At 42.9% G+C, this 25,640-nt stretch overlaps 2 protein-coding genes across 5 annotated transcripts in view; both read left to right on the top strand.

Annotated features, from left to right (window-relative positions):
* mrps6 (mitochondrial ribosomal protein S6) overlaps positions 1-25,640 on the top strand; it is a 110,979-nt gene that overhangs the window by 77,422 nt on the left and 7,917 nt on the right. The gene's annotated exons all lie outside the window — the stretch shown is intronic.
* LOC134347835 (uncharacterized) lies at positions 883-24,076 on the top strand. Its single transcript, XM_063050304.1, has 2 exons — positions 883-20,287; positions 20,382-24,076. Exon 1 carries the CDS (start codon positions 4,718-4,720, stop codon positions 5,618-5,620), a length of 903 nt encoding a protein of 300 aa, XP_062906374.1. The 5' UTR covers positions 883-4,717; the 3' UTR covers positions 5,621-20,287; positions 20,382-24,076.

The following is a 25,640-nucleotide window of genomic DNA, read 5'->3' as shown; positions in this document are numbered from 1 at the left end:
ATCTGGAAGAAATCACTGGCTCAACTCTGATTTCTTCTTTATCTCATGGGCATCATAAGGTCCAAATCTTATACCAGATGTGTACAATGCAGACGTTTAAATTGCTGCTTTCAAAGTTTCTTAATATAAAATGGTGTAGAGTTTTCATTTCTGTGAGGTACTCTGGGGATGAACTTGCAGCCATGTACTCCTTTATGTATGCTTGTAATTTTCCTCCTCTACTTATGTATGTGAAGGTTCTGATACCTTAACACCTGCCCTTGCAGGGGTGGTTGTAGATGCAGATACATTAGGGGCCATTTAAACTCTTGGGCTCATGGATGAATGAAAAAATGGAGGGCTCTGTGGGAGTGAAGAGATAGATTGATCTTGGAGTAGGTTAAAAAGTTGACTCCGATAGTGTAGTAGTTAGCACAACACTTTACAGTACCAGTGACCCAGGGTTCAAATACCCCTACTGCTTGTAAGGAGTTTGTACATTCTCTAGGAAAAGGTCTTTTCTGTGATGTATCTCAATAAATAAATAGAATATTGTGGACGGAAAGGCATATAAAGTGCTGTAATGTTCTGTGTTTTTTTTAAGTTAAATTTGGGGCTGTGGTGGTGTTGTTAGAGCTGCTGCTTCACAGCTCTGTGACCCGAGTTCAGTCCTGTTCTTTGTTGAATTTATTTGCACTTTTTAACCAGACAGGTTTCCTCCGACATCCTAAAAGCATGGAAATTCCCCCAAATGTGAATGCTGGTGAGTGCAGTGACAGAAGTAACCAGCAATACAACAAAGAAGCAACTTACACAAAATTCTGGAGGAACTCAGCTGGCCAGGCAGCATCTTTGAAAAAAGGTAAACAGCTGATGTTTCGGGCTGACGCCCTTCATCAGAACCTGCTGAAGGGTCTTGGCCCGAAAAGTCGACTGTTTATTCTTTTCCATAGATTGCGTCTGGCCTGCTGAGTTCCTCCAGCATTCTGTGTGTGTTGCTTTGGATTCCCAGCACCTGCAGATTTTCTCTTGTTTGAAGAATTTTGGTGATCCCTTTGTAATGGAGTGAGATAAATCAACGGTTTGACTGGTGTTGCTGCAACAGCCTTGCATTCAGTGGCAGTAAGACTAAGGAATTGATTGTGAACCAGAGGAAAGGGAAGTTGAGAGAACACACAACAGTCCTAATCGAGGGGTCAGCACTGTAAAGGGTGAGCAGTTTCAGATTCCTGGGTGTTAACATCTCTGAAGCTCTATCCTGAGCCTAACATACTGATGCAGTTGCAAAGAGGGCACAACAGTGGCTGTATTTCATTAGGAGTTTGAGAAGATTTGGTTACTTACAAATTTCTACAGATCTACCATGGAAAGCATTCTACTGGTTGTATCACCAGTTGGTATGGAGGGGCGATTGCACAGGATCAGAGAGCTGTAAGCTCAGCCAGCTCCATCAAAAAAGCAGCAACCATCATTTACGAAACCCTTTACCCAGGACAAGCCCGCTTTTCATTGCTGTCATCAAGGAGGAAGTACAGGAGCCTGAAGAGACACGCACAGCTTTTAGGAACAGCTTCTTCCCCTCTGCCATCAGATTTCTCAATAGACAATAAACCCATGTGCATACACTATACTTCTTATTGTAATTTATAATTTTTATAACAATTTTTCCTGTTATTTGAGGAAAGTGGGAGGTTTGAGTGTGAGGGCAGCTTGTTGTTCTCGGTGTGGGATGTGGGAGATCCTGGAGTCTCCCAGCCTCCCGGACGTCCACATCTGCGCCAGGTGCGCTGAGCTGCAGCTCCTAAAGGATCATGTTAGGGAACTGGAGCTGCAGCTCGATGACCTTCGTCTGGTCAGGGAGAGTGAGGAGCTGATAGAGAGGAGTTACAGGCAGGTGGTCACACTGGGGCCACGGGAGGCGGGCAAGTGGGTCACGGTTAGGAGGGGGAAGGGGAAGCGTCAGGTACCAGAGATTACCCCATTGGCTGTGCCCCTTGATAATAGGTACTCCTGTTTGAGTACTGTTGGGGGGGACAGCTTATCTGGGGGAAGCAACAGTGGCCGTGCCTCCGGCACAGAGTCCGGCCCTGTAGCTCAGAAGGGTAGGGAAAGGAAGAGGAGGGCAGTAGTAATAGGGGACTCGATAGTTAGGGGTTCAGAAAGGCGATTCTGTGGATGCAGTCAGGAGACCCGGATGGTAGTTTGCCCCCTTGGTGCCAGGGTCTGGGATGTTTCTGATCGCGTCAAAGATATCCTGAAGTGGGAGGGTGAGAAGTCAGAGGTCGTGGTACGTATAGGTACCAATGACATAGGAAAAGGGAAGAGGTCCTGAAAAGAGAATATAGGGAGTTAGGAAGGGAGTTGAGAAGAAGGACTGCAAAGGTAGTAATCTCGGGATTACTGCCTGTGCCATGTGACAGTGAGAGTAGGAATGGAATGAGGTGGAGGATAAATCTGTGGCTGAGAGATTGGAACAGGGGCAGGGATTCAATTTTCTGGATCATTGGGATCTCTTTTGGCACAGGTGTGACCTGTACAAAAAGGATGGGTTGCACTTCAATCCTAGGGGGACCAATATCCTGGTGGGGAGATTTGCAAAGGCTACTGGGGAGGCTTTAAACTAGAATGGTTGGGGGGTGGGAGTCAAATTGAGGAGACTAGGAGAGAGGAGGTTAGTTCACAAATAGAGAAAGCTGTAGACAGTCTGTGAGGGAGGATAGGCAGGGGACAGAGAACGGGAGCACTTAGACCGAAGATGTAGGGGAGAAGGAAGAAAAAGATAACAAATTCGTTTGCACCATTAGGGATAAACAGAGTAAGAGGTGGAGAGTTTCTTAAATGCATCTATTTTAATGCTTGGAGCATGGTAAGAAAGGTGGATGAGCTTAGAGCATGGATTGATACCTGGAAATATGATGTTGTAGCGATTAGTGAAACATAGTTGCAGGAGGGGTGTGATTGGCAACTAAATATTCCTGGATTTTGTTGCTTCAGGTGTGATAGAATCAGAGGGACAAGAAGGGGAGGTGTTGCATTGCTTGTCAGAGAAAATATTACAGCGGTGCTCTGGCAGGATAGATTAGAGGGCTCATCTAGGGAGACTATTTGGGTGGAATTGAGGAATGGGAAAGGTGTAGTAACACTTATAGGGGTGTATTATAGACCACCTAATGGGGAGTGAGAAGTGGAGGAGTAAATTTATAAGGAGATAGCAGATATTTGTAGTAAGCACAAGGTTGTGATTGTAGGAGATTTTAATCTTCCACACATAGACTGGGAAGCCCATTCTGTAAGAGGGCTGGATGGTTTGGACTTTGTAAAATGTGTGCAAGATAGTTTTTTACAGCAATACATAGAGGTACCAACTAGAGAAGGGGCAGTGTTGAATCTCCTGTTAGGGAATGAGATAGGGTAGGTGACGGACGTATGTGTTGGGGAGCACTTCGCGTCCAGTGGTCACAATGCCATTAGTTTCAATATAATTATGGAGAAGGATAGGACTGGACCCAGGGTTGAGATTTTTGATTGGAGAAAGGCTAACTTTGAAGAGATGCGAAAGGATTTAGAAGGAGTGGATTGGGACAGTTTGTTTTATGGGAAGGATGTAATAGAGAAATGGAGGTCATTTAAAGGTGAAATTTTGAGGGTACAGGATCTTTATGTTCCTGTTAGGTTGAAAGGAAAGTTTAAAAGTTGAGAGAGCCATGGTTTTCAAGAGATATTGGAAACTTGGTTTGGAAAATAGAGAGGGATCTACAATAAATATAGGCAGCTTGGTGTAAATGAGGTGCCCGAGGAATATAAAGAATGTAAAAAGAATCTTAAGAAAGAAATTAGAAAAGCTCGAAGAGGATATGAGGCTGCTTTGGTAAGTAAGGTGAAAATAAATCCAAAGGGTTTCTACAGTTATGTTAATAGCAAAAGGATAGTGAGGGATAAAATTGGTCCCTTAGAGAATTAGAGTGGATGGCTATGTGCAGAGCCAAAAGAGACGGGGGAGATTTTGAACAATTTCTTTTCTTCGGTGTTCACTAAGGAGAAGGATGTTGAATTGTGTAAGGTAAGGGAAACAAGAAGGATAGTTATGGAAATTATGATGATTAAAGAAGAGGAAGTACTGGTGCTTTTAAGGAATATAAAAGTGGATAAGTCTCCGGGTCCTGACAGGATATTCCTTAGGACCTTGAGGGAAGTTAGTGTGGAAATAGCAGGGGTTCTGACAGAAATATTTCAAATGTCATTAGAAACGTGTATGGTGCCAGAGGATTGGCGTATTGCTTATGTTGTTCCATTGTTTAAAAAGGGTTCTAAGAGTAAACCTAGCAATTATTGGCCTGTGAGTTCGACGTCAGTGATGGGTAAATTGATGGAAAGTATTCTTAGAGATGGTATATATAATTATCTAGATAGACAGGGTCTGATTAGGAACAGTCAACATGGATTTGTGTGTGGAAGGTCATGTTTGACAAATCTTATTGAATTTTTTGAAGAGGTTACTAAGAAAGTTGACGAGGGTAAAGCGGTGGATGTTGTCTATATGGACTTCAGTAAGGCCTTTGATAAGGTCCCACACGGAAGGTTGGTTAGGAAGGTTCAATCGTTAAGTATTAATATTGAAGTAGTAAAATGGATTCAGCGGTGGCTGGATGGGAGATGCCAGAGAGTAGTGGTGGATAACTGTTTGTCAGATTGAAAGCCGGTGTCTAGTGGTGTGCCTCAGGGACCTGTACTGGGTCCAATGTTGTTTGTCATATATATTAATGATCTGGTTGATAGGGTGGTAAATTGGATTAGTAAGTATGCAGATGATACTAAGATAGGTAGAGTTGTGGATAATGAAGTAGGTTTTCAAAGCTTGCAGAGAGAATTAGGCCAGTTAGAAGAATGGGCTGAAAGATGGCAGATGGAGTTTAATGCTGATAAAGGTGAGGTGCTACATTTTGGTAGGACTAATCAAAATAGGACATACATGGTAAATGGTAGGGCATTGAAGAATGCAGTAGAACAGAGGGATCTAGAAATAATGTTGCATAGTTCCCTGAAGGTGGAATCTCATGTGGATAGGGTGGTGAAGAAAGCTTTTGGTATGCTGGCCTTTATAAATCAGAGCATTGAGTATAGGAGTTGGGAAGTAATGTTGGAATTGTATAAGGCATTGGCAAGGCCAAATTTGGAGTACTGTGTACAGTTCTGGTCACCGAATTATAGGAAAGATGTCAACAAAATTGAGAGAGTACAGAGGAGATTTACTAGAATGTTGCCTGCGTTTCATCTCCTCAGTTACAGAGAAAGGTTGAACAAGTTAGGTCTTTATTCTTTGGAGTGTAGAAGGTTGAGGGGGAACTTGATAGAGGTATTTAAAATTGTGAGGGGGATAGATAGAGTTGACGTGGATAGGCTTTTTCCATTGAGAGTGGTGGAGATTCAAACAAGAGGACATGAGTTGAGAGTTAGAGGGCAAAAGTTTAGGGGTAACATGAGGAGGAACTTCTTTACTCAGAGAGTGGTAGCTGTGTGGAACGAGCTTCCAGCAGAAGTGGTTGAGGTAGGTTCGATGTTGTCATTTAAAGTTAAATTAGATAGCTATATGGACAGGAAAGGAATAGAGGGTTATGGGCTGAGTGCAGGTCGGTGGGACTAGGTGAGAGTAAGAGTTCGGCACGGACTAGAAGGGCAGAGATGGCCTGTTTCCGTGTTGTAATTGTTATATGGTTATTATTATGTATTGCAATGTACTGCCATAAAACAACAAATATATATCAGTCATATTAGGTTTGATTCTGATGTGGCCCCTTGAAACAGTTTTGAGCATATTACTTGGGAGGTTTCACCTTGTATATGGATTGCCATCTACAGTACAGAATGATCCTGTGGCAGGTGCATTATGTCCATCCCTATTGTCTCCCTCAGTTCCATTTTCTATTCAGTGACTCTTTATATGCTGCATGTCTAATCAATCCCTTGCTTTTTTTAAATGCTACAACTAGTCATTTTAGCAAATCTGGCGGGCCTGAGCATTTTCCTCCTCTCTTAATGCTGTAACCTTGGACTTCAGAACGTGTCTTGCAACTTTACTCTTCCACACCAATCCTGTAAGGACCAGTTATCCTAATGGTTTATGGCAGCGTTCTTCTGGATGCCTGCTTTTGTTTGAACAGTAGGTAATGCTGACCTCAGCGAAGAACTGGTTTGGAATGATTACTGGTGTTGGAGTAAACACCGTGTCCGTAGAATCACCTTTGGGTTTATGGCTCCGCCTTTGTTGATGATTTATCTTTATGACACTCAGGCTGAATATTGTTTTCATTCACGAGATGCAGGCATTGCTGGCAAAGGTGATAATCTGACAGTGCCTGTTTAACTAAAAACAATTGGTGGAAATATAAAGCAGAAATGGTTTTACAACACATCACCAGTGACATTGTGGCTTTTATTGTAATAGCCTTAGCTGCTTTTGACTTAATTAAAACAAATTTTTGTAAGGAGATTATTTTCAGTTTATTGCTTTGAGTTTTAATGTGACCTTCAATTGGTATAAACAATTAGTACTAGAAGTGGAAAGTCACGTGCTTGACTCCAGGTGGAAACATACACAATTTTAGATTTCGAATGTGCCAAGCTGTTTTACATCTCATTTAAGAATCTTGATTCAGGTATACTGCAGGCATTTTATTTTGTGGCTGTTATATGCTAATAGTAATCTATGGTTTAAACAACACTGCCAGTTGTTCAAATGAGAAAGGCATTCAGCCATATGATGGGTAATCCTGCAAGATTTATATACTTACAGGGACAATGAAGTTACAACATAGATGCGGTTTTTGAAAGACCTAGTCTTGAATGGATTTCTTAATTTTCCATTGGCAAAAATAGTGCTTAACCGCACTAACAAATTAATCAATTCCAGCATAGTACTTGAATGAAGTAAATTGTAATTTAGTTTGTGGCCTGTCGAGCAGGCTGCATCTGGATCCTGTTCCGGCTGGAGTTTAACTGTAACCACGCAGCCAGTTTGAGATGCTGGAAATTCACTGTTGCATAATTCGAAGAAGTCCCGCACCCAACTATGAGATGATTGACACAGACAAAATGCCGGAGGAACTCAGCAGGCCAGGCAGCATCAGGGAAAAGAGCAGACAATGTTTCAGGCTGAAACCCTTCAGCAGGACTGAGAGAATTGATTTTCACAGAACTGATCAATGACTGAAAAGAATACAAGGCTATAGTTCATGTTTAAGAACAAACAAGACGTAAACAGCCACAGTAGTCTAAAGCAGATGCAACCTCACTGCACTCGGCCTTGGATCACCTGGACGATAGTAATACTTGCATCTGGCTGCTGTTTATTGACTTAGCTCAGTGTTCAACACAATCATACCCTCTATTCTAATCATCAAGCTCCAAAGCCTGGGCCTCTGTACCTCGCTCTGCAACTGGATCCTTGACTTCCTCTTCAGGAGACCACAGTCTGTGTGGATTGGAAATAACATCTCCACTTCGCTGACAATCAACACTGGGTGCTCAACCAGTGTGCAAACTGTGCAAATACAAAAATAAAGAAGTAATCATAATTAATAAATAAGCAATAAATATTGGGAAAAAAATTAATTGAGTCCTTCAGAGTGAGTTCGTAGGTTGTGGGAACATTTCAATGATGGGGCAAGTGAAGTTGAGTGTCAGGAACAGAACCATTGACTCATGATGTGTTGTATTAATTAAGCTAATAACTAATTAAGCTAATCCTTCTGCCAACACATAGTCCCTATTGCTTTATTCTCTACACATTCATGAGCCTATCTAAGAGCCTTTTAAATCCCTCTCTTGCATTTGCCTCCACCAGCACTCCAGGCAGTGCATCCACCACTCTGTGTAAAACAAAACCTTTCCTCTCATTTCCTTTGAACTACCCCCACCCACCCCCTCACTGTAATGCATGCCCTCTAGTAATAGATAATTTGACTCTGGGATGGAGATACTGGCTATCTACCTCTGCCCATCATTATTTTATAAGCTTCTATCAGATCTCTCCTTAGCCTCTATTCTTCAGAGAACACAACCCGAGTTTGTCTAATCTGTCTTAATAGCATATGCCCTGTAATACAAGTTGCACCCTGATAAACCTCTTCTGCACCCTCTGCAAAGCTTCAACATCCTCCTATCATGGAGCAACCAGAGTTGAACGTAATGCAATGCAACTTCAGATGTGGTCTAATCGACTGCAGCTTAACTTCCTGACCCTTGTACTCAGTTCCCAATCATTAAAAGCAAGTGTGCTATTTGCCTCCTTTGCCACCCTATCAACTTGTGAGGCCACTTTCAGGGAGCTATAGACCTTGCCCCCATGGTGCCTTTTTACATTAACACTTTTAAGGGTTCTACCATTAACTGCTTACTTCCCATTAGATTTGACTTTTCTTTTACATTTGAAATTACAAATTCTCTCAGATGACTTCTAAATATGATCCCGGGAAGGTAGTGTTCTTTCATGTGGGTTGACTTACTGTTTTGAATTTAAAGGTCACATGATATTTTGAGTTGGGTATTTTGTAAGTTTTTTAAAACTGGAAATACCCCAAACTTTGATCAGCAAGTCATCAGTGATTACTGAATAGAATATGGCTTAAGAGATTGTCTCTACGACAGAGTGGAATATCTGATGTTATTTTATCAAGTCTCTTTGGAGGAAATGCATTAGGGTTTGATTTACAATACTGTGCTCAAGTCTTAGGCACATATAGCTTGGGTGCCTAAGACATTTGCACAGTACTAAAGTAATTTTATGTATTGCACTGTACTACTGCCACGATCAAGAAACAAATTTCATGACATATGTGAGAAATGATAAACCTGATTCTGATTTGGGTCTCTATTGTGGACTGAGAATGGGAAGGGGGAGGGAAATCGTGGTTGATAAAAGGGGAAGAGAGAGGGGAGGGAGCAGGAAGCACCAGAGAGACATTCAATAATGATCAATAAACCAATTGTTAGGAATCAAATGACCTTATCCCATGTCTCAGGGCTGGGTGTGTCTGCACCCAGCAATACTTCCCTGCCATCTGTCCCACTCCCCTTCCACAGCGCTCCACCCTCGTCATTCACAACATGCTTTGCTCCCACCAGGTTTGCAAACTCCTCTCCACTCCATATTGACAAATACGGTACTTGCACAAGTCTTAGACACCCTAGTTCTATATCTGTGTGTAAGACTTTTGCACAGTACTGTATGATTTTAAGTTTCTACAGTGATTGTGAATAGATGTTGAGGTTTGAATTGTAGTAAAACATTTGCTATTAAAAATGAAAAATACTTCTTTAATTTTAATGTGGCAAAATTATCTGCTAGATGATATTGACCATGTAAGATTTACAGTGTGAGAAACAAGTTTAAATCCCACCAGAAACTGTTTCCCCTTGAATGTGTTCCTTTTGTTTTAATCCACCCCTAGAGCATTGTTAATCTGGAGAGAAAAGTTTTTTTTAAGCCTAGAATTTTTGCCAATCTCTTGAACTAGGAGCAATCAGATTATGTGAGGGCAGCACGAACGGGTGCTGTCTGCGTGGAGTTAGTTTGTTCTTCCTGAGATCAGGTCGGTTTCCTTCCAGATCCCAAATGTGTGTGACTCACTAGGTTAATTGGCCACAGTAAGTTGCTCCTAGTGTGTAGCTAGGTGGTTGGATCTGGAGCGGTTGATAGAATGTGGGGTGAGTTAACAATGGGATTAATGTAGATTTCCCTTAAAGGTTGCAGAGCAAACTTGGTGAGCTGTCAGACCTGTTCCTGTGCTGTATCTCTAAAAATATTCATCTTTTGATCTGGGCTTGGTTCACTTCCCCCTCAACTTTACTATGTAAACCAAATGCATCATATGTCATTGTTTGGAGCGCTCTTAGTTTCAGGTGACTATCAGACTTCCTGAAATGGTTGCTTATGGGTAATATTTTAAAACAACAGGGGATAAGCAGGTAAATCTTTAACACATAGATTGTTATTTATTAACCATATCAAATTTCATTGCTGTTTGATTGTATGCAATCCAAGTAAATCCATGTGGTGCCTTTATCAAATCTCAACTTGTTTTAGAAACTTTCATACATTATTTAGATGGGAAATAACAACAGATAAAAATGAATTTGAAATGTCTTTCATGAGCTCCTTCGCATCATACTTTGCAGAACAGCTGCTTATTTTCCACAAATTTATCTTTGATTAATTATCTTGAATTCCAGACACTAACCGCTGGTTTAGTCTGTGAAGCAGGAACTTCTCCCTTATATGCTTTTGGTGTTAGAGCTCTGGTAATGTCATTATGTTGGAATTTCTGAAACTCATTTTTATATCATAAGCCTACCAGTTGTAAATTTGTTTAGTATTAATCTGTAAGGGCTTGTAATTGTGGACGTCTAGAGGGCGGCTGAAAGCTTTGGGTTAAACTTCATGATCCCTCTTACTCCTCTTACAAGATGCGGACTAAGATGTACACTGCGCACGACATTCATTTGGTCTAATCTTGCTACTCTTTAAATTTGGAACAAAGAAAACCCAGTGGAAGACTAAATAATAGACTTTCTAACATGCTGGGTGGGACTACCAATAGAGGTCATGGGTTAAGGGTGAAAGGTGAAAATTTGAAGGGAACATGAGGAGAAACTTCTTCACTCGGAAGGTTGTGAGAGTGTGGAATAAGCTGCTCGCGCAAGTGCTGCATGCAGGCTCGATTTCAATGTTTGAGAAGTGTGGATGGGTACATGGAGAATAGGGATATGGAGGGCTGTGCTCCTGGTGCAGGTCGATGGGAGTAGGCAGTTTAAGTGTTTTGGTACAGGCTAGATGGGCCGAATGGCTGGTTTCTGTGCTGTACACCTCCATGACTCTTTGAGTTCTGCTTCAATGTGTAAAGAGACTGGACAAACCCAAGGAGTTGCTTGTAGTTTACTGTGGGTACATGTGCAAGGCAAAAGAGTTTTGAACAATATTTGTGACGGAACAGGCTGGAAATTGACCTTGTCATTACTGTTAAGTCTAGGGGTACCTTACTGATCTGCTGAAGGAGAACCATGAGATCACTACACGACAATGAGGAAATGTTATGCATTCAGAAATTTAAATCACTGCTTTGAAATAAATATGCTATCTTAAATAGTGCACATTTTTAGCATTTTCCTCAGGTTTAAAATCATTGGCACATGTGAGGTTTGATGTTTTGTGGCTGCAGAACAATACAATACATAAGAAAAATTGTAAATTGTGATAAGATATAAATATAGTAAATTAAACAAGTAGTTCAAAAATAGAGCAAAACAAAAATAGCAAGGTATTGTGCATAAATTCATTGTTCATCCAGAAATCTTATGGCAGAAGGGAAGAAGCTGTTCCTAAAACATTGAGTGTGTCTTGTCAGGCCTGGTACCTCCTCTTTGATGGTAGCAATGAGAAAAGGACATGTCCTGGATGATCGGGTTCCTTACTGAAAGATGCCGCCTTTTCGAGGCATCGTCTTTTGAAGATGTCCTCGATGGGAGAGGCTAGCACCCATGACGGATCTGGCAGTTTCCAGCTGTCTGCAACTTTTTCTGATCCTGTGCAGTAGCCCCCTGTGATGCAACTAGTTAGAATGCCCACCTTTAAGTAGAGCATTTAAAATGTCTACTTAGTAAGTATTTGAAGTTTCTGCACAACCATGATTGGATTTTGAGCTCTTTTAGAAACATAGAAAACCTAGAGCACAATACAGGCCCTTTGGCCCACAATGCTGTGCTGAACAAGTACTTACTAGAAATTACCTAAGGTTACCCATAGCTCTCTATTTTCTAAGCTCCATGTACCTATCCAGGAATCTCTTGAAAGACCTTATGGTATCCGCCTCCACCACCATCACTGGCAGCCCATTCCATGTACTTACCACTCCCTGTGTTAAAAAAAAAACAACTTACCCCTATCATCTCCTCTGTACCGACTTTCAAGCACCTTAAAACTGTGCCCTCCTGTGCTAGCCATTTCAGCCCTGGGAAAATGACTATCGACACGATCAATGATCCTCATCATCTTATACACCTTTATCAGGTCAACTCTCATCCTCCGTCACTCCAAGGGGAAGGGCCGAGTTCACTCAACCTACTATCATAAGGCATGCTCCCCAATCCAGGCAACGTCCTGTAAATCTCCTCTGCACCCTTTCTATAGTTTCTGCATCCTTCCTGTAGTGAGGTGACCAGAACTGAGCACAGTACTCCAAGTGGGGCCTGACCAGGGTCCTATATTGCTGTAACATTACCTCTCAGCTCTTAAACTCAATCCCACAGTTGATGAAGGCTAATACACCGTACGCCTTCTTAATCACAGAGTCAACCTGCGCAGCAGGTTTAAGTGTCCTATGGACTCAGACCCCAAGATCCCTCTGATCCTCCATGCTGCCAAGAGTCTTACCATTAATAGTATATTCTGTCATCATATTTGACCTACCAAAATGAACCACCTCACACTTATCTGGGTTGAACTCCATCTGCCACTACTTAGCTTAGTTTTGCATCTTATCAATGTCCCGCTGTAACCTCTGACAGCCCTCCGCACTATCCACAACAACCCCAATCTTTGTGTCATCAGCAGATTTACTAACCCATCCCTCCACTTCCTCATCCAGGTCATTTATAAAAAATCACGAAGAGTAGGGGTCCCAGAACAGATCCCTTAGGCACACCATTTGTCACCGATCTCCATGCCGAATGTGACCCGTCTACAACCACTCTTTGCCTTCTGTGGGCAAGCCAATTTTCGATCCACAAAGCAATTTTCCCTTGGATCCTGTGCCTCCTTACTTTCTCAATAAGCCTTGCATGGGGTATCTTATCAAATGCCTTGCTGAAATCCATATAGACTACATTTACTGCTCTACCTTCATCAATGTGTTTAGTCAATCCTCAGAAAATTTAATTAGGCTCGTAAGGCACAATTTGCCTGTGACAAAGCCATGCTGACTATTCCTAACCATACTATGCCTCTCCAAATGTTCATAAATCCTGCCTCTCAGGATCTTTTCCATCAACTTACCAACCACTGAAGTAAAACTCAGTGGTCAATAATTTCCTGGGCTATCTCCACTCCCTTTCTTGAATAAGTGAACAACATCCACAACCCTCCAATCCTCCGGAACCTCTCCCATCCCCATTGATGATGCAAAGATCATTGCCAGAGGCTCAGCAGTCTCCTGCCTCACCTCCTACAGTAGTCTGGGGTACATCTCCTCCAGTCCCGGAGACTTATTCAACTAGATACTTTCCAAAAGCTCCATCACATCCTCTTTCTTAATGTCTATATGCTCAAACTTTTCAACCTGCTGTAAGTCATCCCTACAATCGCCAAGATCCGTTTCTGCAGTGAATGCTGAGGGAAAGTATTTCTGTTACTTCCTCTGGTTCCATACACACTTTTCCACTGTCACACTTGATTGGTCCTATTCTTTCATGTCTTATCCTCTTGCTCGTCACATACATGTAGAATGCCTTGGGGTTTTCCTTAATTCTGCTTGCCAAGGCCTTCTCATGGCCCCTTCTGGCTCTCCTAATTTCATTCTTAAGCTCCTTCTTTCTGGCCTTATAATCTTCTAGATCTCTATCATTACCTAGTTTCATAAGCTTTTCTTGACTAGATTTTCACCAGCCTTTGTACACCGTGGTTCCTGTACCCTACCATCCTTTCCCTGTCTCATCGGAACGTACCTATGCAGATCACCATGCAAATTTCCCTGAACATTTGCCACATTTCTGCCGTACATTTCCCTGAGAACATCTGTTTCCAATTTATGCTTCCAAGTTCCTGCCTGATAGCTTCATATTTCCCCTTACTCCAATTAAACACTTTCCTTACTTGTCTGTTCCTATCCCTTTCCAGTGCTATGGTAAAGGAGATAGAATCATGATCACTATCTCCAAACTGCTCTCCCACTAAGAGACCTGACACCTGACCAGGTTCATTTCCAATACCAGATCAAGTACAGCCTTTCCTCTTGTAGGTTTATCTACATATTGTGTCAGGAAACCTTCCTGAACACACCTAACAAACTCCACCCATTCTAAACCCCTTGACCTAGGGAGATGCCAATCAATATTTGGGAAATTAAAATCTCCTGCCACGACAACCCTGTTATTATTACACCTTTGCAGAATCTGTCTCCTCTATGTCCCTGTTACTATTGGGTGGTTGTTAAAAAACACCCAGTAGAGTTATTGACCCCTTTCTGTTTCAACTTCCACCCACAGAGGCTCAGTAGACAATCCCTCCATGATTTTCTCTTTTTCTGCAGCCTTTACACTATCTCTGATAATGCCATGCCCCCACCACTTTTGCCACCCTCCCTGTCTTTTCTGAAACATCTATAGCCTGGCACTCTAAGTAACCATTCCTGTCCCTGAACCATCCAAGTCCCTGTAATGGCCACAACATCATAGCTCCAAGTACTGATCCAGGCTCTAAGCTCATCTGCTTTGTTGATGATGCTTCTTGCATTAAAACAGACACATCTCAAACCATCGGTCTGAGTGCATCCCTTCTCTATCACCTGCCAATCCTCCCCCTCGCACTGTCTCCAAGCTTTCTCCATTTATGAGCCAACAGCCCCTTCCTCCGTCTCTTCGGTTTGGTTCCCACCCCCCAGCAATTCTAGTTTAAACTCTCCCCAATAGCCTTAGCAAACTTCCCCACCAGGATATGTTTCTACTTTCCATGTGCTAGATACGGACAGCTTCAACAACTTGCACCTGATTCAAGGTCACCCTTATTAAATGCTCATAGATTTTGATGGCTTGGCCCTTTCAAATTCAATTTCCTTCCACTTTATTTCTGAACTCCCCCTGATTATTGCATTTCTAAAAGATGGCAGCTCCTTTCAATACTCGCTACTTTCTGTGACTTTTCATTTGGTTTAAAGAGATTATTGAAACATATTTCTGGCACATGGTTCCCATGCTTTGTATGTAGAAAATATAGCTTGCAGAATGTCAGCTTTCATTTATTAGTCAGTAGTTTTCTTTCTTTATCATTCCCCACAGTAAAAGCAAGCTGCACCGAGATTTTAGTTGGTCATTAGTGTTTTGGCCTACTTGCTAGAGAACACATGTACCTGGAAAAGGGAAGAAATTCAAATGGCTGTTTTACAGATTCTTGACTCTCAGATGTGCAGAAACACTGTTAATTGTCACTTTATACCATGAAGATTGCATTTTCTGTTCAGTGATCTTAACCATTCATCTCAGAAATCTCTGCGTTTGCCTGAGGTATTTTCTGTGATTCCTGTATGACAGTTGCAAGTTATGTTTTTAAAACACACGGAATGCCAGGTGGTTTTTACAAAGAAACAGGAGGACATTTCCACCCAGTAAAAGAACGTGTTATATGTACTGCTGTGCAGGCTTAACTAGCACTAGTCAGTTTTATCGGGAAGAATGGATTAAAACTCCATTTTATTTCAGTGGTTCAATGGTTTAATCAATGGTTCAATTTAACATCAGAGAATGTATACACTGTACATCCTGAAACTCTTACTCTTCGCAAACATCCACAAAACAGAAAAAAACCCAAAGAATGAGTGACAGAAAAGTCAGAGCTGCAAATCCTCCCTCCCCCTCCCAGTCGCAAGCAGCAGGAAAAGCACCAAAACTCCCCCCTCCCCCCACTTGCTCCAGCAGAAGCACTCACCCCCCCCATCCCCACCACCATGCCAGCAATAGCAAAGTCCCTAAAGAGACATTGATCTAGTGTCCATCAAAAGCTGCAGTCCATCCCAGTACTTCGCCATGTCAGACAAGCCTGCTGTCTCACCAGCGAGGGAGCGAGAGATTGCTCCTGCGACAACGAGAGCGGGAGACCAGCGGCTCCAGGACTGACTGGCTCTCACTCACCTTCAAAAAAGAGGTATTTTCATGCTGTAAATACCTTCCTGCAGATAACTTGTCAAAAGATGAACATCAACTGGCCATGTTAGTTATCTTGTTGTAAACCGACCATTTTTCTGATGACTGTCCTAAGTTTTAAGTCGTGGATGGCTTTGCTTAAAGTAATGTATTTATGTACTGAACTGGAATTTTTGTAGACTGTGGGTTGTAATTTTATTTATTTTTTAAAATTTTATTTATTTAACTTATAGTAACTTTTTATGCCTTGCACTGCATTGCTGCCAAACAAATTCCATGCCATAATCAATAAGATTGAAGGAGTACGAAGAAAATTTACAAGGGTGTTACCTGGTTCTGAGTTACAAGGAAGGATTGGATAGGTTAGGACTTTGTTCCCTGGAGCATAGGGGAATGAGAAGAGATTTGACAGAGATATACAAAATTATGAGGGGTATGGAGTTAATGGCAAACTACTTCTGTAGAAGTATTTCCCAAGAACAATCATGGTCATAGACCATCAACGCCCACATCATAGGAGACGGCACGCGATAACAATGAAAGAGTAAATGCGAGCAGGCTTTTTCCATTGAGGGTGAATGACACTGGAACTAGAGGTTGTGGATTAAGTGTAAAGGTGAAATGCTTAAGGAGAGCCTGAGAGGGAACTTCTTCCCTCGGGGGTGGGGGTGGAGGTGTGTGAGTGTGGAAAAGGTTTGATTAAAACATTTAAGAGAAATTTGGATAAGCACAAAGGCGAGAGAGGTATGGAGGGCCTATGTTCCTGGCACAGGTCAGCAAGGAATCAATGAGCAGTAGGGCCCATTTCTGTGTTCTGTGGCTCTATGGCATACGTCAATGATAATAAACCTGACGCTGATAATCTTAAATTGAAGTTTTGTTTTCAGAAATCATGAGGCTCTCTCACTCTGCACTATCAATCAGATAGATGTCTACTGCTTTATTACACTTGCCTCCCTTGCTTTGTGGTTGATCAGATTAACTGCCTGGGGGCAGAAACTTTTAAGATGGCATGAGGTTTTAGTTTTAATAACCCTATTGCACCCATTGGGAGAGCTTCTGAAAAAGGCTGTTTGCTGGGTGGGTGGTGTTTGCAATGGTTTTTTTTCCTGCTTCTTTGTCTTGGATGCACAAGTCCTGCAATAATGGTTGACTCTCCCGGAGTACTGTATACCAGCACTCTTCATCCCTGCTTTCTCAATAGAACCCAAGAAAGGAGGATGAAGCTAGATCTGCACTCATTAAGATCACAGATGGTTCTCCACAGCAACTCTATCTGCCAAATACCCCCACTCCATGCTTCTCTGTTCCCTCAGACTCAAAATGTTTCTCCATGTGAGGAATGTCTGGCAGCTCTTGGGCTGTATTCCATGAAGTTCAGGAGAATGAGGGGGGATCTCATAGAAACATTCTGGATGTTAAAAGGCCTGAACTGATCAGATATGGCAAAGTTATTTCCCATGGTAGGGGAGTCTAGGACAAGAGGGCACGACTTCAGGATTGAAGGATGTCCATTTAGATCAGAGATGTGGAGAAGTTACTTTAGTCAGAGGTTGGTAAATTTGTGGAATTTGTTGCCATGAGTGGCTGTGAAGGCCAAGTCACTGGGTGTATTAAAGGCAGAGATAGATAGGTTCTTGATTAGCCAGGGCATCAAAGGGTATGGGGTGAAAGCAGGGGAGTGGGGATGACTGGAAGAATTGGATCAGCCCATGATTGAATGGCGGAGCAGACTCGACGGGCCAAATGGCCTTCTGCTCCTATCTCTTACAGTCTTATGTTTTGTATGAAGACCACCAGTGAACCCCACATCTCAGTGCTCATTCCAAGTGCTCGAACCCTGCTGCCCAACAATGATCTTACTGAACACCTTCAGTAAATCCAAATACTTGCACCCACAGATTCTCTTTATCTTTTCTACTAGATGCATCCACAAGGAACTCCTGTAGATTAGTCATTTTTTCATCAGAAAAAATCTGCATCGGTTCTGCTCGGTCTGATTACTCTTTCCAAGATGTTCCACTATTACATCCTTTATTACAGTCTCCAGCACATTCTCCACCACTGATGTGAGGCCAAAAATTTGGTTGTTCCCTGATTTCTCTCACCCTTCTTTTGCTAAGTGGTGAGGTCACGTTTTCTATCCCCTAATCCATGGGAAAAATCCTACATGTATCCAGCTCTGGAAGATGATAACCAGAGGATCCACTGTCACTAATGCCACCACTTTCAAAACTCTGGGAGCGAAATCATTGAGATCTGAGATTTATCAGCTTTCAAACTCACCAACTTCAGTCAGCTTTTTTTTGCCTAATGCTTACATTTTCCAGTTACTTGCTCTTGTTAGATCTTCAAATATTTCTGGCAAGTTTTGTCTATCTGCTGTAAAGACGGAGTCAAAATAACTGATTAATTCATGTGCCATTTCCAGAACCCACAATATAAATTCTCCTATCTGGCTTTAAAAGGCTCACTTTGCTAGTCTTTTCCTTTTCCTCAACCGTAAAGGTTCCTACAGTCTAATGTTTGTCTCCCGTTCAATCCCATGTCCTATCTGGCCTTGCTTTATAGTTCTGATCCTGCTTTTCTGAATGCCAAAATACTTCCAATCTTTAAATCACCTACTATTTCAGGCAGCCTCATAAACCTTTTCCTTGGATTTAACACTAATTTCTCCTATCAGCCATAAATGACTGGTAAATTACTTCACTTTTTTAATCTTAGGACATTTTTTGCAATTAGCACATTAATTCTTTAAATGCTAACTATCTCGTGTTCAATGTCATGCCCTTAAGTGTGCTCCTCATCTCATGCCTTCCTATTTCCCTTTGTTTCGATTCAGAGCCTAGTTTTGCATTAAGTATAATCATTTTCAAATTCTATGAAATTCTGTGTGATATTAAGATCACTCTCTCCAAGAAGTTTTCAGAGAATACTCTTCTATTGTACACAGGTATTTTTTCACCTCTCTCCTTGAGAGTATACCGGAACTCTTCAAACCTCCTCCCCCCACACCTCTCCCAACTCTCTCAGAATATACTTGTTCTCTTAATAATAGTCTGCCTTTCCCCGTCCTACGGCTCAGCAGACTGTAATCATAACAATATCAGATTATGCTGCAGTCACCAGTTCAGGATAATTCTCTATTCTGCACTAATGAAGTGACAGTGGTAATTTTCTGTTTTCCTTGGCCCATTCCTCCCCATCATATGACTGGCATCCATTGCCACCTCCATTACAAGGAGGATGGGTGTCCTCTCTTTTTAAAAATGTATTTATTGAGATACAGTGTGGAATAAGCCCTTCCAGCCCTTTGAGCGGTGGTGCCCAGCAATCCCTGGACAATTTACGATGACCAGTTAACTTTGTGGAGTGGTGTGAGCTGAATCACCTGCATCAACATCACGAAGACAAAGGTGGTGGACTTCAGGAAGGTAAAAATACCCTGAATTCCCATCTTCATCAAGGGAGTGAATGTGGAGGACATCTGGGACTACAAATACCTGTGAATTCACCTGGATAATAAACTGGACTGGACTCTGTACAAGATACAAGGGCTCTGTACAAGAAGGGACAGAGCCAATTGTAGTTCCTGAAGAGGCTCCAGTCATTCAACGTCTGCAGTGCTATGCTGAGGTGTTCTACGACTCAGTGGTGGCCAGCGTTCTATTCTACGCTGTAGTCTGTTGGGGCAGCAGGGTGAGAGCAGCCGACGCCAAGAAGATCGATAAACCCGTCAGAGGGCTGGTTCTGTTCTGGGGGTGGTTCTGGATTCTCCGGCGGTTGTGTCGGAGAGGAAGACACTGCGGGGCTGCGGAACATTATATACAATCCCTCTCACCCTCTCCATGACATACTGAACAAAAAGAGGAGCACCTGTAGTAACCGACTGTTTCCACCAAGGTGCACCACTGAACGCCACAGGAGATCCTTTTGCCCTGTGGCTATAAGACTCTACAACTCCTCCTCCTTAAATATTTAAGTATATGGTTTCATTGCACATCTATATTTTGCATGATTACTTTTTAATGCACATTTCATATTCTTCTTCATACCTCAACGCTTACATTGTGTCTTTTAAAGTATTTATTTCTGACTGAGCAACCTTGCAACAATAATTTCCTTTGCGATAAATAAAGTCTTATCTTATTGTATCTTATCTTAACCTAGCAACCAATACGTCTTTGGGCCAGGGAGGAAACTCATGCAGTAACAGGGAGAATGTTACAAACTCCTTACAGGCAGTGGTGTGAATTGAAATCAACAGGAATTCTGCAGATGCTGGAAATTCAAGCAACACACATAAAAGTTGCTGGTGAACACAGCAGGCCAGGCAGCATCTCTAGGAAGAGGCACAGTCGACGTTTCAGGCCGAGACCCTTTGTCAGGACTAACTGAAGGAAGAGTGAGTAAGGGATTAAGTGGTGTGAATTGAACCTGGTTTGCTGGTACCGTAAAGCGTTATGCTAACCATTACACTACTTCCTTCATTCCCACAGGCTGACCTTGCCTTTCAGTTTGCACTGTCCTATGGTTCACACCGGCAGATCTCTCTTCCAGTTTGGTGACAGTCTCCTCCCTGCTCTGTACTTCATACCTGCCTGACAATGTAAATTGAACAGTGCTCCACTCAGTGAGTGTGACCTTCTGATCCCGCTCTCTGTCATGGTCAGTATCTTAAAACTGGGTGGCATGGTAGTGTACTATCTTACAGTGTCGGGGATTGTGATTGGGGTTCACTTCCCACCACAGTTTGTATGTTCTCCCCATGACCATGTGGGTTTCCTCCAGATGCTCCAGTTTCCTCCCACATTCCAAAAACATACAGGTAGGGGTTAGTAAACCGTGGCCATACTTATCTGTGGACTGTGCTGGTTGTTGACTCAAAAGACGCATTTCACTGTATGTTTCGATGTACATGTGACATCAAAGATAATCTGTCAGTACCTTGCAATGAATTGCCATGGATAGGAGGGATATGGAAGGCCGTGGTTCAGGTGTGGGTTGAGAGGACTAGGCAGAATACAGTTTAACGTGGACTAGACGGGCCCAAGGCTCTGTCCCTGTGCTGCTGTGCCTTAGGAGGAGGTTGCTTCAAGAGAAGGGGTTGTGTTTGGTCTATTTACACCATCTTGAAGAATGACAGGTCATCTCATTGATGTTCTATGGTTGGTGCTATGAGGTTGATTGCAACGGTTGAGGATTGGTTGTTTGCGACAGTTATAGAGTTGAGGACTGGTTTGGGAAGAATTGGTTGAGTATCACATAGGAGAAATTACTTTAAAGGGAGGATTGGAAGTCTTCGGAGTTCTTTGCCTCAGATATCTGTAGATGACAGGCTCAAGGACAACTAGTATCCCATTGTTATCAGTCAGAGCTCTTGAATGATAAGATGGACTCTCATTCCCTCTTCCCTCTCTTACTCAGACTCCACTCACATGGCTCTAACCCCAGGACAGGCCACTTACGGGCTTCCGACTTCCAGTCCTTGGCCCTGTACTCTCAGAATCACAGATATTGGGCCCCAACCTCCAGTCGCTGGCCCGGACTTGCAAACTCATAGATTTCAGGCCTTTGACCTCTGGATATGCCAACCCAAAGGCTTCAACTGTCAGGTCTTGACCTTAGGGCTTCGTGCTCTGGTATCGACCCCAGGACTCACTGATCACGGGACTTTGAACTCTAATCTTGGTCCCCTGGACCTCTGACATCAGGATTCGCTGACCTGGGGCTCACCAGTACTCGTGCCTCCTGGCCGCACAGACCTCGGAACCTGGCACTTGCTGACCTGGCTGATCACTAGACCTTGTCTGGTGCCTAGCTATAAAAAGGATATCGTAAGCTGGAGAGGGTGCAGAAAAGGCTCACAAGGATATTACTGGGACAGTGAGGTGGTGGGGGGAGGGATGGTGTGGAATTTGATTTGAAAGACTAAATAGGCTAGACTGTTTTCCCTATAACATCCAGTAGAAGGCTGAAAGGTGAACTAATTATACCCATTATCATTTAATATACTCGTGACTTAGTCCAGAAGTCCCTTGGGCTTCAAACACCTGACTCGCTGAATTGGGTCTTTGACCTCTGGTGTTGACCCCAGGACTAGTCTGTGATCTAGTCCCAGTACAAAGGTCAAAGTACATATACATTATACAACCTTGAGATTTGTCTCCTTACAGGCAGTCACAAAACAAGAAACCCAAAAGAACCCATCTAAAGAAAAGATCAAAAAACACCCAATGCACAGAGAGGGAAAGAAAACACAAATTGTGCAAACAATAAAAGCAAGCAACAAATGAAAAGCTGGGTGGCAGTGTGATATGTGAGGAGGATGTTATGAGAATGCAGGGTGACTTGGACAGATTGGGTGAGTGGGCAGATGCAGTTTAATGTGGATAAATGTGAGATTATCCGCTTTGGTGGCAAGAACAGGAAGGCAGATTACTATCTGAATGGTGTTAAGTTAGGAAAAGGGAAGTACAATGAGATCTGGGTGTCCTTGTTCATCAGTCACTGAAAGTAAGCATACAGGTACAGCAGGCAGTGAAGAAAGCTAATGGCATGTTGGCCTTCATAACAAGGGGAGTTGAGTATAGGAGCAAAGAGGTCCTTCTACAGTTGTACAAGGCCCTGGTGAGACCCCACCTGGAGTATTGTGTGCAGTTTTGGTCTCCAAATTTGAGGAAGGACATTCTTGCCATGGAGGGAGTGCAGTGTAGGTTCACTGGGTTAATTCCAGGGATGGCGGGAAAGTCAAATGTTGAAAGATTGGAGCAACTGGGCTTGTATACACTGGAATTTAGAAGGATGAGAGGGGATCTGATTGAAACATATAAGATTATTAAGGGATTGGATACGCTAGAGGCAGGAAACATGTTCCCGATGTTGGGGGAGTCCAGAGCCTGAGGCCACAGTTTAAAAATAAGTGGTAGGCTATTTAGAACGGAGTTGAGGAAAAACTTTTTCACAATGGATTCTTTCAAGAAACAGTTGGATAGAGCTCTTAAAGATAGCGGAGTCAAGGGATATAGGGAGAAGGCAGGAACAGGGTACTGATTGTGGATGATCAGCCATGATCGCAGTGAATGGCAATGTTGGCTTGAAGGGCCGAATGGCCTACTCCTGCACCTATTGTCTATTGAATCCATAGACACGAAAGCCAGAGGAGCCAGTGCAGGCCCACAGCCTCCGTTCACCACAATGCAGAGCAAAACATATGGGAGTTCGTACACAGGAAGCCTGGAGCAGCCGAAGCCTTTTCCAGCTTAATGACGTCCTTCCGATAGCTGGGTGCCAGACCCCCAAGGTCATCAAGTATATAGGAGCCTAGTGGCTTTGACCTTAGGGCCTCGCTGTGTTTGGGAGTCAGGAGTATACAAAATGATGAGGGGCATAATTAAAGAGAATGATCACAGTTTTTCCCTCAGGGTAAGGAGGTCTTAAACTAGAGGTCATAGGCTTAAAGTATGGTAATAGATGATAGGTACATGGAACAAGCTGCCAGAAATGGTAGGTGTGGGTAGAACTTGCAACATTTGAGCAGATACAGGGATGGAAACATTTGATTTATTCATTTATTTGTTTAGAGATCGAGTGTGGAACAGGCATGTCCAGCCCACCTATTTAACCCCAGCCTAATCACAGGCCAACTTACAATGACCAATTAACCTACTAACTGGCCAATTTACAATGACCAATTAACCTACTAACCGGTACGTCTTTGGACTGTTGGAGGAAATCTGAGCACCCGGAGGTAACCCAACGCGGTCACGGGGAGAACGTACAAACACCATTACAGCCGGCGCTGGTACGCCTCGTGCTGTAATAGTGTCGTACTAACTGCTGCTTCGGTAGCACTTGAGAGGGACACGGACCAAATGCAGGTAAATGGGATAACCCAGATAGGTGTGGCTAACACGAGGAATTCTGCAGATGCTGGAAATTCAAGCAACACACATCAAAGTTGCTGGTGAAGGCAGCAGGCCAGGCAGCATCTCTAGGAAGAGGTACAGTCGACGTATCAGGCCGAGACCCTTCATCAGGACTAACTGAAGGAAGAGCTAGTAAGAGATTTGAAAGTGCGACGGGGGCTAAGTTGGTAAAGGGTTGGTTGTTTATGATCTGATGTTACTACTCTTCAGTGTTGAAAAATGTGTTTACATTTTGTATTGTTGCCAAGCTTCTATAATTACAGTCATTAACAAACTGGTTGACTGTAGGGATTAAGTTTCTAGGAATGATAGTGTGTGGCTGGTGGCATTGATTACTGTTGCTTTCTAACTAGAAATCTACCACTGGTAGTAAATGTATATTTTCTGTTTACTGACTTTTCATTCAGTAATATTGAATTACAGGAGTTGTCTCCTTTTTATCTTGGTGGCTGATGTTATTTATGATTACAAAGTTCGGGGACAGAAAGGGGTGTTAAAGGTCAGATAAAGATTTAAGGACAGAGATGCGAAGGGCTTAGAGGTCGTTCCTCCGCTCCGCATTCAAAGTCCAGCAATGTGGGCAGGTGACGAAGGATATCTGTAGTGTTGAGATGTCCCAGTTGGTGGCTCCCGGGATTGGATGTCTGAGGGAGCAAGAGGCACGTGGCCAGTCCAGAGTTCGAGCCTGAAGTTTGGTGCCTGTCATTGGCTTGTCTGGGGGTGGATACCAAAGCCCAAAGGCCGATCACAAGTCCAGAAGTCAAAGCCTGGAGACTGGAGTCCTGTCCTACATTTGGAAGACTGTGTGTGTGCTGTGGGGGGGGGGGGTGGATTTGGGAGGGAAGGGGGAAACGGGGCTTGTTTTGTTGATTTTTTTTGTTTTGTTATGTTCTGTGTTGTTTTGCTGAGCATTGTGGGCATTCTGTGTTGGCACCAGAATGTGTGGTGACACTTGTGTGCTGCTCCCAGCACCTCCCTCGGGTGTGTTGGTTGTTAGCGCAAACAACGCATTTCACTGTATGTTTCGATGTGTATGTAAATCTGAATCTGAACAGATCGTGAAACTGCCTTTCCCCTTGTAAGTCAGCTCTTTTAACCAGGAATAACTGTGAAGCCACAAATGATGAAAAATGTACAATTATTATGCATTATTCCTTGGAACCCCTGACAAAGGGGAATATTCACTTTGCTGCTCCTATGAGGTGTTGCAGTTATGATCACTTGAGTCACGTTGGTTGGGGATCATAAATGGAAAAACACACCTGAGCTTTTTGTCTTTTTCCTTGCTGACATGCTGTTTACTTGGCACAAATAAAAATTAATAACCAACCGAAGATTAGTGTGAGAACACTTAAGTTTTTTCAAAGTCCATTTGAAAAATCAGTGTGCTGAACTCAGACTGACAACGGCAATTTCATTCCTTCTGGTGACAATCCATCTTGATAACCAGTTGGATGTGTATTTTTCAAGGACGTTTGGCACTGATGATTCTGTGTGTGTGGAAAACTTTGCCCCATAGCTGTAGCAGTTCATTTTCTCCAAACTGCTGAGTCAACAGATGTCAGTTTGGCATCTTCATACAGCTTGGCAGTCTTGTCCCATGGATAAGGTCTGTGAGCTGGGGAGGTCAAGTGGAGGGGAAGTGAGCCAGGTGGTCCTCGGTTCTATTCCTCCTGCCCTCCCCACTTCATGGTAAACACAGTGACTGCCAATGCTGGAATCTGGAGCAACTAACAATCTCCTGGAGAATTTAGTTGGGCGAATGGCATCTGTAGGAGGAAAGTAATTGGCAACATTTTGCTTTGGAACCCTGCATCAGGACTGCGATGT

The sequence above is a fragment of the Mobula hypostoma genome, chromosome 6 (assembly GCF_963921235.1).
Source record: "Mobula hypostoma chromosome 6, sMobHyp1.1, whole genome shotgun sequence".
NCBI classification, from domain to species: domain Eukaryota; kingdom Metazoa; phylum Chordata; class Chondrichthyes; order Myliobatiformes; family Myliobatidae; genus Mobula; species Mobula hypostoma.
Note: the sequence above shows the minus strand (reverse complement) of the source record. Positions and strands in the feature narration are given on the sequence as shown.